We start from the raw sequence: 15,605 nt of genomic DNA on the forward strand, positions 1-15,605 counted from the left end.
TGCGTGCACCTCCTGGGAGTGCGTGCACCTCCTGGGAGTGCGTGCACCTCCTGGGAGTGCGTGCACCCCAGGTTGTGAAGCCCTGGAGTTTACCTTGAGAGGGTTTCGGGGGTCAGCGCCCCCGTGGCACGGTCTGAGACCAGGCCTCATGGATTAGGGTCTGATCAACCAGGCTGTTACTGCTGGTCGCACGCAAGCTGACGTACGAACCACAGCCCGGATGGTCAGGCACTGACTTTAGGTGCCTGTCCAGTGCCTTCTTGAAGACAGCCAGGGGTCTCTTGGTAATCCCCCTTATGTATGCTGGGAAGCAATTGAACAGTCTTGGGCCCCGGACACTTGTTGTGTTGTCTCTCAGTGTACTCGTGGCGCCCCTGCTTTTCATCGGGGGAATGTTGCATCTCCTGTCGAGTCTTTTACTTTCATAGGGAGTGATTTTCGTGTGCAGACTTGGTGCCAACCCCTCCAGGACCTTCCAAGTTTGTATTATCATGTATCTCTCTCTCTGGGCTAAGGTTGATTATGTAGGAGTAATTCAGTATGTGTAATGGAATTCATGACTTGTATATAAAGTTCTTTATATTTGAATTTTAAATATCTATAATTGGTTTCTCCAGTGATCATAGTCATTATGTGATGACATTTCCCTGATGACATAGAATCAGTAATGATCAAAGAGTCAGGCTGCGTGTTATGAGGTAACTTTAGTGCCAGTGGGAGGGCAAACAATCTCCTTTGTAATGTGAAAGCTCAGCTCTTAAATGTTTTTGCCTAATTCAGCGTGGTTGTTCTAATTCTTACCTAGAGAAGTTGCAACAAGAACAGAAGCACCACCGCCACTGGACTCTTGCTCACATCTATCAGTATATGCAATATATGTTATCTTACTAAGTTACATTGTACTAACAGATACATTAAAGCCTGGGCACAGATATATATATATATATATATATATATATATATATATATATATATATATATATATATATATATATATATATATATATATATATATATATATATATATATATTATATATATATATATATATAATATATATATATATATATATATATATATATATATATATATATATATATATATATATATATATATATATATATGTGTGTGTGTACTCACCTGTATGTGGTTGCATGGGTCGAGTCACAGCTTCTCTGTGTGTGTGATTGTGTGCGCGCGCTTGTGAGGACGGGGCTCTCAGTGTAAATATTTAAGGCTCTCAGTGTACATGCACAAGGTAGAGAGTGCACACAACAACATAATTGTTGTGACACTAGACTATTATATTGATAATGACTCATCAAGCAACAAGAAGTCTTCCCATTAAGCCGCCAACACCGCCCCCTCCCCCCTCCCCCCTCCCCACCTTTCCCAGGATCCCACCCTCATTATTTATTCACTCTTAAATTCAGTTTTGTCTTTTTATCCAATACATTTCTTCTTCGCATTCCTCTTCTTTTTTTTTTTTTACTTTATTTGATATGTAATGTTTGTTTTTTATTATACGTTTTTTTTTCCCCGAATATTAGAAGGGTAGTGATAAGTGTCAGGTTGAGGAGGGAGTGTTGTAGGCAGGACACAAACTATCCCAGCGCATCCGTCACCGTCGACCATCCTGAACGAATATGTAATTGTATGGCCCCACTCTAAGTACACTTGACCCAGACGAGGCAGGGAAGGCCACGAGAAATTGTTTATCGTGTAGGGGGAAAAATGCATAATTCTTTTTCATTTCTTTCTTGTATTTCATGGATATTTTAGTTTTACGACTTACTCGCCGCGAGTTCAATCACCGCCCGGACCGTGGTTTATGGTATTTGTCTTCAGTATGTTAGGGAATAATTCAGTATTGCTAAAACACATCTATATGTTATTGTAGCTCCATAGATTTATAGTCTGGCTATATTATAATTATTATAGTCATAGGGAAGCGTTAAACCCATAGGGGTTATACAGTACGTTGGTGGTGGGAGGTAATCAAATTTTCAGTTGAGGAGGGGGGAGTGTAGCTCCAATTCCTTGGATGAAGAGCCCTTCGCCGGCATTAAAACACCCTCTTGAAAGTAGACTACATACGTGCAGCTCTAACTCTGCTTCCTGCAGTTCAAGTCCCGTCAAGGAGGTGAATAAGACACTTGCACAACATTGCTACCTCTATTTCCGAAACATTTCGCCTGCGCAGCAGGCTTCTTCAGTCGAATACAGAGATGTTAGGTAAATGGGCACAGATGCTGCTAATGTGACATTTTATTGTGGTAACGTTTCGCTCACCAGGAGCCTCGTCAAGCCGTTACGAAACGTTGCCTCAATAAAATGTCACATTAGTTGCATCTGTTTCCATTTACCTAACTTTTTGACGGTAATTCTACCATTATTACGAATACAGAGATGATTAATAAACTGGACACAGTTGAAGAAGAAACTGTGTTGTGAAACAGAGGTAATTTTGTGTTTGCTTGTCTCATTAAAGACCGTTCAGTAGCTGTCACTAAAATATGGATTTCCGCAGTGAAACCCCTCGAGAGAATTAAAATGTTTTGGATCACAATCTCCGCTGTTTGTTATGATTATTGACCTCCTGTCAAAATCATTAATTTCATAAGTATTCATTAGACACACACACACATGCGATGTAGTGGAGGCAGAATCCATACATAGCTTTAAGCAGAGGTATGATAAAGCTCACGGTTCAGGGAGAGTGACCTAGTAGCGACCAGTGAAGAGGCGGGGCCAGGAGCTTGGACTCGACCCCTGCAACCTCAACTAGGTGAGCACACACACACACACACACACACACACACACACACACAAACACACACACACACACGGGATGTTCCAGAGATGGGACACAGACACAAGAGGTCACAATTGGAAGTTGAAGACTCAGATGAATCAAAGGGATGTTAGGAAGTATTTCTTCAGTCATAGAGTAGTCAGGCCATGGAATAGCCTAGAAAGGGATGTAGTGGAGGCAGGAACCATACATAGTTTTAAGGCGAGGTATGATAGAGCTCATGGGGCAGGGAGAGAAAGGACCTAGTAGCAATCAGCGAAGAGGCGGGGCCAGGAGCTGTGACTCGACCCCTGCAACCACAAATAGGTGAGTACACTGTTCTTGATATATGTGAACGACAACGGAAGGGATAGACGCTGAAGTGTCCTTGTTTGCAGATGATGCGAAGTTAATGAGAAGAATCAAATCGGATGAGGATCAGGCAGGACTACAAAGAGACCTGGACAGGCTACAAGCCTGGTCCAGCAACTGGCTCCTTGAATTTAACCCTCCCAAATCCAAAGTCATGAAGATTGGGGAAGGGCAAAGAAGACCGCAGACACAATATAGTTTAGATGGCCAAAGACTGCAAACCTCACTCAAGGAAAAAGATCTGGGGGTGAGTATAACACCGAGCATATCTCCTGAGGCGCACATCAATCAGATAACTGCTGCAGCATACGGGCGCCTGGCAAACCTACGGATAGCGTTCCGATACCTCAGTAAGGATTCGCTCAAGACTCTGTATACCATTTACGTCAGGCCCATACTGGAGTATGCAGCACCAGTTTGGAATCCACACCTAGTCAAGCACGTCAAGAAATTAGAGAAAGTGCAAAGGTTTGCAACAAGACTAGTCCCAGAGCTACGGGGATTGTCCTACGAAGGAAGGTTGAGGGAAAGCGGCCTGACGACACTAGAGGACAGGAGGGTCAGGGGAGACATGATAACGACATATAAAATACTGCGTGGAATAGACAAGGTGGACAAAGACGGGATGTTCCAGAGAAGGGACACAGACACAAGAGGTCACAATTGGAAGTTGAAGACTCAGATGAATCCAAGGGATGTTAGGAAGTATTTCTTCAGTCATAGAGTAGTCAGGCCGTGGAATAGCCTAGAAAGTGACGTAGTGGAGGCGGGAACCATACATAGTTTTAAGGCGAGGTATGATAGAGCTCATGGGGCAGGAAGAGAGAGGACCTAGTAGCAATCAGCGAAGAGGCGGGGCCAGGAGCTGTGAATCGACCCCTGCAACCACAAATAGGTGAGTACAAATAGGTGAGTACACACACACACACAGTATATTACTATCATCATCACAGCCACCCTACCAGCACCAGCCATGACCTCACCACTAGATAATTACAATAATAATAATAATAATAATGTAAGTATCATGCAATTATAAATTAAGGAGAACAAGGAGCAGCGGACCGACAGTAGCTTGAGAGGATCAGACATAACGGTATTGGCAAGCACAATTGAGAGGGTGGCAGGCAGGCAGGTCACTGGGCATTCTGGTAGTGGGTAGGCGACAGGCAGACCGGTGGATATGCAGGCAAACCGATGGGCTGGCTGTTTGAATTTACACTTCGTCAACCTGGCTTAGACAACCTGACCCAAATTGCACTACTGGCAAGCATAACTGACCTGTGGTAGGCAGGTGAGCAAGCGAGCAGCCAAGTCAATTCTTTCAGATGAAGAAGCAGACAGGGAAGATGTTGCACCAAAACATAAGAGACAGGAATACCATACTAACATAAACAGTCTGATAGATCAAAGGTGGCGAGTTCTGGGCTGAAGGTCGTGAGGGAGCTTACTGTTGTTGTTTGGTGTGGGTGAGTCAGGCTAACCAGGAGGGAGAGAGAGACTGATGGAGGGGCAGAGGGTGGGGCTCCGAGTGAAGAAGGGGACACGGAAGGAGAGTGACGGCTTCCTGTTGACGGGTGAGGGGAGACTAGTGATGGGTGAGGGAAGACTAGTGATGGGTGAGGGGAGACTGGTGACGCGTGAGAGGCGTGAAGGAGAACAAGGAGGGAGCAGATGTCGTCTTGGTCTACGCCACGACACTCAATCACGGGCTAATGTGTGTGAGAGGGGCAGTGGGAGGGAGAAGGCTACCACCACCAGATAACATCACAAGCAAGGGAGAATGGAGGTGATCTCATGTCTCTCTCCATCCCTCACTCCAAGCTTCCTTCCCACCACCACAAACACACTCTGGAGACATTTACCAGTGACTGGGAGAGAGACTCAACAGTGACCAATGTATAATATATGCAGGTTGTTGAACCCAGGATTCCCTAAAACTAATCAAGTATTCTCCACTAAACCCTGCTATAGTGGTCATTGTTGATGAATTGTCTTTCACATTACCTTCAAAGAAACTTTAAACCTCTCAGGTAATTTATATCTCACCTCTTTTGCTCCATGACGAGTTCACATTGTACCTTAATAAGCCAAGAGAACAAATTGTGCGTGATGTGTATGATCACAAGATTTTTACTTAGTACCTACATGGCCCTTTCGGGTTTAGGGCTTATTTTTATTATATAATTTTTATTATTAGTAATAGCAGTAGTAGTGCTTCCCTCATTGGCTAGGTATTATACAGTTCATAAGTCTGCCTGAATATCTGTAGTTCCAGCTATGAGGTACCACTCAGTACCAGTTTCTACCTCAAGCCTGTTGTACCACCAGCCTCTGCTTACTTCACTAGTTGTGAAGGTTTTCGTTACCACTCGTTGCAGTCACCTTCACTTGGGGAACTAGCAGTTTGGGAGGGTGATTTAACTCATTCTTTTTGCTCCTCGTTGTTTTGAAACCTTGAGTGTCGTCATGACGTAACTTAAGTGTCATCATACAATAAACCTGAGTATCATTATGGCAGAGACCAGGGTGTCGTCATGACAGTAACCTGTCATCGCGCTACCGTCTTGGGAGTCATCATGAAAGTGACATGGATGCCAGTACTAGACTGTTTCGCACATAGGTATTGTACAAAAGATATAATTGTGATTGATCATTGTGTGATAGTGGTGAGTGCGGTTGCAGTACATGTTATGTAATGTATCCCAGTATATTAATGGGTGGTGGCGAGTGTGTTACTCTGGATGTAGTGGTGGATGGATGTATTGCTGTGGGTGTAGGGATGGCACTGTGGCACTCTGGGTCTTGTAGTGGCGTGAACGTGTCAAATGGGCATATGTTGAAGGTATGCGCGTCGTGGCATGTGTAAATGGTGCGGGAAGACTTGTGGACGAGTGTCAGGTGTGGGAGGTCGGCAGGAGCACTGGACGACGGGTGTGAAGAATCATTTAACTTGAACAATGATGTGAGAAATCAGATTCTCTGCTGTCATCGGTGAAAGCAAAATACAATCAAGACAAAGAGAAGGATAATGGGAATGGAGAGGGAGAAAATTGAGGAGTTAGTGTTTCTATTAATGCAAATACTTCTAATTACAACAAAAACAAGGCCATCTTAATGGCATAATTATAAAAGAAAGCGCAGAAGATCGGTTTACCCTTGGGAGGCAGCCTTCCATTTATATACATTCATTATCACTCATATATGTGCCAGTTATTCTTGGGTGCTAACGTGTTCCACTTGTCTCTTATACTGTATGTGAATTGTTGGCATCTGCCTTATTGTTAAATGTTAACTTTTATAATTGGAATCCCTTCTTTCCAGTTCTTTCTTGAATTTATGTATTCAGATCCCTATTAATAAAACCTTTGATCATCTGCCATTTCTACGGTTTTTGTCATGCCGCGCCGCACTCTACGCCTTACAATGGTATAAACCTTGGTAATAAATACCGACAAGTTGGTTTAGAAAGACACGTAAGCAAACACTATGACATATTTATTAGAAAACGTTTCGGTCCTGGGACCTTGATCACTTCTAACGGTTAGAAATGATCAAGGTCCCAGGACCGAAACGTTTTCTAATAAATATGTCATAGTGTTTGCTTACGTGTCTTTCTAAACCAACGCCTTACAATACAATGGATATTGAAGCCTTTTAGTATCTTCTTAAGTAAGTTTTGTATACATTGTATTAGGTTATTCTTCTCTATGCTTTCAAGAGAATTACCTCCCTTGTGTTGGGTGGCTAAACAACACTTAAAAAGGGCTGTATTTTTATTGTTTAAAGTAATGTAATTGTTATATATATGTGTTGCAGGTTTAAGGACTCATGTAGTCCATACCTTTGACGAGTTACGAGAGTTTGTCTAAGCATTAAGCCTAACATACCAATCCAAGTGAGTTTTCAGAAGATTAGATTTTAGATTTTGCCACCGAAGTGGCTAGTTTATTGTGCACCCCATATCCATCCTGTGGACGGTAGCGCGAGAGCATGTGGATACACAAAAGGCCCAGGAACTAGGCCCCAACGGGTTAACAGGAATACATATGGATTTATATCTACATATCTATAGTTCACTTATCTGTTACAAGCAAATTTAGGAAATTTGCTTAGTATATCTGGTATCTTATTTTCATTAATAAGATATCTTGACATGTCACATAGGTTATTATACTGTCTGTCTCTGTATTCCTCAATAAGTGGACAATTAAGCACATAGTGTTCAAGAGAGTGACCATATGCCTGATCACATAATTTACATTTAGTTTTCAGAAGGCAGTGTAAAGTCGAAAGAAATTTGGGTTTCCCTGGCAGACAGGTACCGATCTTCTTGAAAATATTTGTTCAACTCTAGTGGAGGCATAATAAAACTGGTTTTCTATTTGGCCCAATAAAGATAAATTGTATACCTCTTTATTATAATGTAATGAATGTAACATAACATTTTAACTTATTGAACATGAAATTTCTTGTATTTAAGTTCTCTTTCCTGGCTTTCATATTTTTGGCGTCTTGAATATGTGAGCCAACACCACGGGTAGCTGACCTCACCCTTAATCCAGCCCTCCATTTGTCTTGTTACTAAAACATATAACCCTTCAGGGCTGGGGGGTTTAATACCAGATGGTTCTAGATCCAAGGAACTGGATCAAATCTGATTATTTCCCCTTATCTTCTCATGTCTTAGAGAGAGAGAGAGAGAGAGAGAGAGAGAGAGAGAGAGAGGCAGGAAAGGGAGTGGAAGGAATGATGGATGTACAGTATGTAGGGAAGAAGGGTGACTGGATGGAGAGTGAACAAAAACAAGCCTCCACTTGGCTGCATACAGTATACAGCGTAGCGGCTTAAGGCGTCATACTCATAACATCAACAAAAACTTGGGGCTCTAAGCAGCCTTCTTGCACCGCAAAAAAAAAGTGACGTTACCCTCTCTTGTCGCTGAATATACGGCACAGCACGGTTATATCTTCACGTGAATGACCTTGTTAGCAATGTGCAGACTAGCAGCCCTCACGTCCAGGTCAGCACAAGCCAATCAGTGCCTTGTGTGACGGACAATAGTGGCGATGTTTGTGTGCGCCTCTGTGAGCGCTTGAGAAAGATTTACCTGTGATAACATTTAATTAACTGAACCTACAGTGATAATTTTTCACCCTTACGCAAGGAGATATACCTGGTCTTGTCTGTAATTATAGGGAAGGTAGAAGACGCAACCGCAAACGCACCGCAATTACTATTATAAGTACTCTCTCTTTCCGCCTGTACAATGCAAGAAAATAATAGTATGTACTTAACGAGTTTTCTGTCATCTGCCTTCCCCACATATTCTCACATAATGTCATTTATTGTTAATATTAATATTGACACATCAATGTTAACGCCATTTTCTCTTTATTTTCAGGCTGAGCTGGAACGCGAGTACGCCGAAGATGTCTTGCGATACAGCACCTCAGAGTTTTTCGTTTAGCATGTCAGAGGCGAAATTATACTATTTCAGTGCCGGATAGCCTTGAGAAAATATATCATTGTTAGATAGTTATCACTCGGGGCACTGAGACATGCGACATGGAGAAACAGGCCGACGCCCTCTAGTCTCGCTTATTAGGCTACTTACTCTGTATCTTAGTGGGTTGTGAACTGGACATTTACACTATTTATATACCCGTACCTTAACTCCACCTCGTAGCGTCTTATCTGTGGATTATTTTTTGCATATTGTGGTGAAATTCTCTTTTATTTTTTTTGCCGTACCCATATTACAAGCCTGTATTATTGTTTCTTGGCAACATTATGTCGTGGCGTATTTTATGATTAACATTCCAGTCGTGCTTTTAAATATTTTGGTAAACAGTATAATATAGTTTATGTACATGATAAAATTTTGGGTATAACCATTTTTTTTTCAAATCTTAATAAAATTGGGATGGCACTTACCCCAAAATCCAAACTTGTCTAAATAAAATATATCAGGATTTAGGCTTGAAGTCGGTATAAAAATGCATTATCTAGTTATTGATCGGAATCCAACAATTATAAGTTTATTAACTACCGAATATTTGTAAACTGGAAAAATTGTACTTATAGCCTAAGCTTAAAAGATACCAAGGTACAGTCATTAACGACTGAAGCCGTTCAGAAGAGGCAAACAAAGTTATTTGACGGAAAAAATATATAATTCTAATAATAAATCGATAAATTGACCCCTACAATCTAAAATAATCCCAACCTTCTAAGTGGGATACGCCAGTGTTGTAAGTTTGAAGCTGATGAGAATAGGCTTTAAGTTATTGCACTGACTCAAAAAAAGGAATAAGTCTGTATAAAATTAACCAGATGGCACTAAATCAGCGCCGAAAAATTGAAACCGACCAGATTTGGCTTTTCCAAGTTGTAAACGAAAACTTTAGAGATAAGAAGAGACGAATTCTGTGAAGCAGCTTTTACACAGCGTAATATAAAGAAAATAAGTCCTCCTCACATTAATTATATACTTATCTTAAATATCATTGTAATATCTCGTAGTAAAAACGGCTCGACCGTAAAGCTTGAGGTAATAAAATTGTGAGAGTGGTAAGAAGTGTTGTAAACACGGTGTACATTCATACAGAGGGTGTTGTATAGACAATTACACATGTTAACCTTGCCATATCTACATGAGTCTGGAGCATAGTAACCTGGTTGATATACATATACCTGTCCGACACATTAATTTGATGCAGAGCTTGATAAGGTGGCGGTGTTGCTGCAGCAGCCATAAGCCTCGCCAGAGTACACACAAGAGGACAGATGAAAACCCATAGATAAACCCTTCAGGTACTGCTTTGACCATTATACTGAAGACTATCCTTTCTGCTCTGCAGCGGACATATATATATATATATATATATATATATATATATATATATATATATATATATATATATATATATATATATATATATATATATATATATATATATATATATATTTACACACACATATACATACATACATCGCAGCCAGCAGGATTCGAACTCTCTACAGGAAGACTGGCAAAATTCCCAAGTGACGCTCTTCACCACTCGGCCACAAATGCTTGAAAATCTGGGCAGCCTGGTTTACAAGCCATGTTTGTTTTCCCAGCCCGGGCACACTGGGCCTCAAGCATGGTTTCAAGCTATTTTATTCTGTACGAATCCTGCTGACTACGATCTTTTTCTGTATATACCCGCCTGTTTCTGCGTGGTGCATTGATTATATATATCGATATATATATATATATATATATATATATATATATATATATATATATATATATATATATATTATATATAATATATATAATATATATATATATATATATATATATTATATATAATATATATATATATAATATATATATATATATTATATATAATATATATATATATATATATATATATTATATATAATATATATATATATATATATATATATTATATATAATATATATATATATATATATATATATATATATATATATATATATATATATATATATATATATATATATATATATATATATATATATATATATATATATATATGAGTTCCAACGCCGGGCTCCGGGGATAGAAGAGCTCGAAATCCATCAAAGGTAAAGATACCATTTGACTTATTTTACTTCGCAGGTGAAAAAAAAAAAAACGAAACGTGCGGTACCTACGCGTAAGTGAACTAAGTACTACGTCACGTGCGCATTGTGTCACATACGTACTGCGTCATCTACGCACTGTGTCATCTAAGTACGAACTACGATTAGATTTGTGAACAAAAATAAATCTTTCAGACATTAGTAAACTTACAAATATGCACAGTGGCAAAGCGTCCTTATTGCTTTAGAAGATAAACGAAAAGTTCGATTTGCTTTAAAGGTTAAGATAAGTGCGGTTTGAAACGTGCTGGAAATATAACAACAAAGTTATAGCCAGTAAAGAAGATGGCCAGCAGCTGGAGGGTTATAGGAGGCGTCGTCTGCTATGTGGTTGTCTGCCTCGCCGTCGTCACTCCAGCAGCTGCGGAAGGTATGTTGCTTTTATTCTAGTTTTTTATAACATTACAGCTCTAGGTTTTCCCTTGAGTGTCAGCTACACGGTGAGTGTTTGTAAGGTGAGGGGCTTCCCTTCCAAGGGACACGACCTTCGTGTATGTTCATAGGTGGTGGTGGTTCCGTCTTTATTCAACTTCTCTGTTCTTCTCTACCATCTACCCTATATCATTCTCGTTATTTTTAGTTTTGTTCCACATTTTACTTACATGGCACAGTATTTTATCGCAATAAGAGCATCTGCATGGGAGCGACAGTGTGATTTGAAGGATGAGAAAAAGCTTACGTGTGGGATCCAGGAAATTGTTTCATTCATGGAGGAGGAGACGCTGAACCTGCATGTGTTATACAACGCCAGTCAGACTTGGAGAAAAGGCCAGAAAAATAGGAAGAAATCAAGAGTCAATCCAAGGAACGGACGGGTAACTTGGATTTGGAAATTCTTCACCGGAATCAAGGGACTTCGTTTGTGTGATGAAAATGGTTCAGAAAACCGACAAGTTGAAGAATGAGACACTTGTACAACAGTGTGGGTCACAACTTTTATATAATCACACTGAAGGGCTCTTGATAAAAGATACTGGAGTACCTTCCCCTTGGATTAAAATTTATTACTTTGCATTCCCCAGACGCTGTGGCTCCAACGGGTTTAGCGCTCTCTATTATAACTGTTTATGCTGAGTTTTTTTTTTTTTAATTACCAGTCCGTTCATTAATGAGTAAGTGATAATAGTGATGTTTGGAATTGGTGATGGCTGCTCGTCTTGTGATGTAACAGGTGTCATCAGGTTGGTTAGGAAGTCAGTAAGGCTACCGTCAAGGTTCCCGTGTTGAAGACTTCTGCAGCAACAAGTGGGACCAGGCCGGGCAAGGACACATGACTCACTGGCTTCAGAATTCAAAGAAAGTGCTGGGGAGGGGGGGGGGAGAGTGTAGATGAAGACACATATGCACAGTTCAACACATTTATTGGGGAAACGTTTCGCCACAAGTGGCTTCTTCGTTCGTGAAGAAGCCATTTGTGGCGAAACGTGCCCTAAATAAATGTCTTGAACTGTGCATATGCCTTTATCTACACACTGTCGTTATCACCGGAGAGGCGGGGCCAGGAGCTGTGACTTGACCCCTACAAGCACAAATAGATAAGTACCGTACCTCTCCAGTCGTTTGTTAGTGTGTTTCATACTTTAGTTGTGCCTGTCTCTCTCTCTCTCTCTCTCTCTCTCTCTCTCTCTCTCTCTTTCTCTCCTTTATTTGTATTTTCCCTTCCCTGCTGGCTGCCGTCGCTCCGTCTCATCACTGAGAACAAAAACATTTGAGAGCGGCTAATTTCCCCGTGTATGAAGTAACGTGACTCCAGGCTCTGTCTGCCCTACCACTCTCCCTGTCTGCCGCTGCCTCTCTCACTGTCTGCCCCTACCACTTTGCCGCTGCACTCTCACTGTCTGCCACTGCCCCTCTTACTGTCCCTTCCACTCTCCCTGTCTGCTTCTGCCCCTTTCACTGTCTGACTCTGCTCCTCCCGGTGTCTGCCTGGCTGCCTGTCACCACCCTTCTCTGGCTGTGTTTGCCTCCGCCCCTTCCTGGCTGTGTCTGCCACAACTCTTCCCTGGCTGTCTGACGCCACCCTTCCCCGACTGTCTGCCACTACCCCTCCCCGACTGTCTGCCACTACCCCTCCCCGACTGCCTGCCACTCCGGCTGTCTGCTACAACCCTAACGGGCTGTCTGCCACTCCCCCTCCCCGGCACTGCCACTTCCTCTACCCTGCTCTCTGCCATTGCCTCCCTCTACACGGGAGCTACACTTCCCTTTTTTTACCTCCTAAATCACAAGTTATGACTCACGTCTCGTATCACATGATGGCTATACATACATTCCCTTCGAGGAAGGTGCCATGATGCTCGTCATGGGCTCTTGATCCAAGGAATTGTAGCTACCTTCCCCTTGGTTTATACCTGATTACCACCCATTTCCTACGCACAATAGGACCAATAATAGTAATAATAGTAAAAATAACAGGTATAATAGTAATAATAATGACCACTTATGGATGAGCGCTTTCCATGTATATAATAATAGCAATAATATTCTTAAATTAATGAGGCCATAGGCCTAAAGTGTAATAGGCATACAGGATTTGACTAAATAGTTGAGTTGTACAAGCGTCTGGTGTTCCGTCTCCCAGCGGATTCCATGATGTTGGCGTGTCATCTGTCTCCCTTTTATGTGGGAGTCTTGCGGACATTTAGGTGTTTGGGGGAATTCCGCTGGATGTGGGTGGCCACGGCTGTGGTGTGGTAGTGGTGGTCGTGTTCTCACTGTGGGCGCAAGACGACGTGTTCGTATATCGTTTTATCTGTAAGATACAAGACAGTTCTCCGGTGGCCTCGGGATATTCCGTAGTCCTCGTCTGGATTCCTTCTGTCTCCGTTTGTAGATTGCTGTGTCTTTTGTCCTTCGTCCACTGGTATGTGTGTCATTAGTATATAACAGTGGTTCCCGACCTTTTCACCATCAAGGGCCCCTTTTATTTAATTTAATTTTCCCATGGACCCCAGGTTTTTGAAAAGGTCTGTCTACTCAACAAGCCGATTTTTATTAACTAACAACTAACTCGTTTTCCCAGTTTCACCTCTCAGTTGAAAGACTTCCGTAACTGAGTTTGTATTTAAATAAATGCCAGTATTAAGAAACTTTCCTGTTCAACGAAATAGTTCTTACTGCCTTGAAATTTTGAATTTGACTCACGGACCCCCAGTACTACCTTTGGGGACCACAGGTTGGGAACTGCTGGTATATAATAGTAATAATAACTAATAATAATAGTGGATAATAGTGAGTGATCAATGAGGCTGTTGTTGCCTCTGACCCCTCAAGCCTACATTTGTTAGCCATCAGAAGGTGGCTGACGCCAGCACCAAGTTCTCCATCGCCACCACAAGCAGTTTCCGCCGCTGCTCAGGAAAATTAGCTCTTGGGAAAACAACGTCGAGATACCTGACAAGGCTAAAATAAACAACCGCCCCGTTCTTCAAGTTGGAACAAAAACAACTGGTAGCTCATGAATCCGCACCCTAACCAAACTAGCCGCCAGATTTTTCATTTAGATATACCTAATGGGTAGATCTAGGAGGCGCCGAGGAAGCGGGAAGGAAAAAGGAAGATAAGTGCCGAGAAGTGAAGAGAGGCGGGTGCCATCACCACCAGTTGTTGCTGTCACTGATGGCTTTACTGCTGGCTCCACTCTGCTGTCTCCCTTACTCTGTGTCTCTAGTTGTCTCTCTTCTTCGCCCTGTTTCCTTTATCCCTTACCCTCCGTCTCTTGTCTCAGTACTTAACCTGTGTCTTGTCACCCCTCACCCTATCTCTTGTCCCCCCTCACCCTGTCTCTTTTTCTCTCTTATCCTGTCTCCTGTCCTCCTCACCCTGTCTCTTGGCCCCCTCACCATTTGTTTTTTTACTGTCTCCATCACCCTCTCGTTGTTTCCATCATCCTTCTGCATAGGAATATAATTGAGGAGCACAGCAGTAGGTCTGCTAGCCCATGTTAGGAAAGTCTTCAAATTGAATCCTTTTCACTCGCAGTATACATAAGGACAACCTATATTTAGAGCCACCCAAAGTGTTAGCTTGAATGATTCTACTTGTAAGATTGTACTATTACTTTATAACTTTACTGTTAAACCAGTATTTTCCTATATTCTCTCTAAATTTAAATTTATTCATTTTGATTAATTGTTCCGAGTCTTTCTTGTTTAAAGGAACAACGGATGAGACGCATAATCCTCAGATTCTGAAACGAGGCCGTGAGATTGAGAATTTTTCCGTCATCGGCTGAACTATATCCTTCCTATTTCTTTTATAAGGTACTCTTGGTATATTATATCGTCTTTATTTATAGCTGTCTTTAACTTGTATACCTCAGCCTCATCATTCCACGTCTTTAAAGAGAGCGAAGGTTCACGGTTCTCAGTCTATCTTCGTATGTAAGATTATACAGTGGATTGTTTTAAACATCCTTCTCTGTATATGCTCCAGTGCATTCATTCAGTAGCATAGGTACAATAAGTGAGACATAAAATTTACTTACTAATAATGTTTATAAGCTATAGGATAACCTTTGGACTCATATTACTTATATTTCTTGATATAAATCCAGATTATATATTAGCTGTATCACGTACCCTTAGTCGCTGCCTCAGATTTCTGCTTATAACGAGGCTCTAGTCTTTCACATTCTGTGTGGACAAACTTTAAATTAAATAGGTAAAAGTGAGTGTTATTATCATTCCCATTAGAAATCTGCACTACTGGCCACACGCAGTTCAACATACGAACTGCAGCCCTGCTGATAGGGCACTGATTTAGG

General features: G+C 41.4%; 1 protein-coding gene and 1 long non-coding RNA gene across 2 annotated transcripts in view; both read left to right on the top strand.

Moving 5' to 3' along the window:
* Window positions 1-5,681: 5,681 nt before the first annotated feature.
* Window positions 5,682-9,115, top strand: LOC128693275 (uncharacterized). The gene is made up of 2 exons (XR_008407697.1): window positions 5,682-5,788; window positions 8,570-9,115. It is a non-coding gene; the product is annotated as an uncharacterized lncRNA (long non-coding RNA).
* A 1,702-nt stretch (window positions 9,116-10,817) lies between these two features.
* Window positions 10,818-15,605, top strand: part of LOC128693156 (extracellular matrix organizing protein FRAS1-like) — a 252,677-nt gene continuing 247,889 nt past the window's right edge. The window contains exon 1 of the mRNA XM_070089393.1: window positions 10,818-11,210. Within this exon, the coding sequence (XP_069945494.1) occupies window positions 11,126-11,210 (85 nt within the window). The 5' untranslated portion in view covers window positions 10,818-11,125. The remainder of the gene's footprint in view (window positions 11,211-15,605) is intronic.

The sequence above is a fragment of the Cherax quadricarinatus genome, chromosome 28 (genome assembly GCF_038502225.1).
Source record: "Cherax quadricarinatus isolate ZL_2023a chromosome 28, ASM3850222v1, whole genome shotgun sequence".
Taxonomy (NCBI): Eukaryota; Metazoa; Arthropoda; class Malacostraca; order Decapoda; family Parastacidae; genus Cherax; species Cherax quadricarinatus.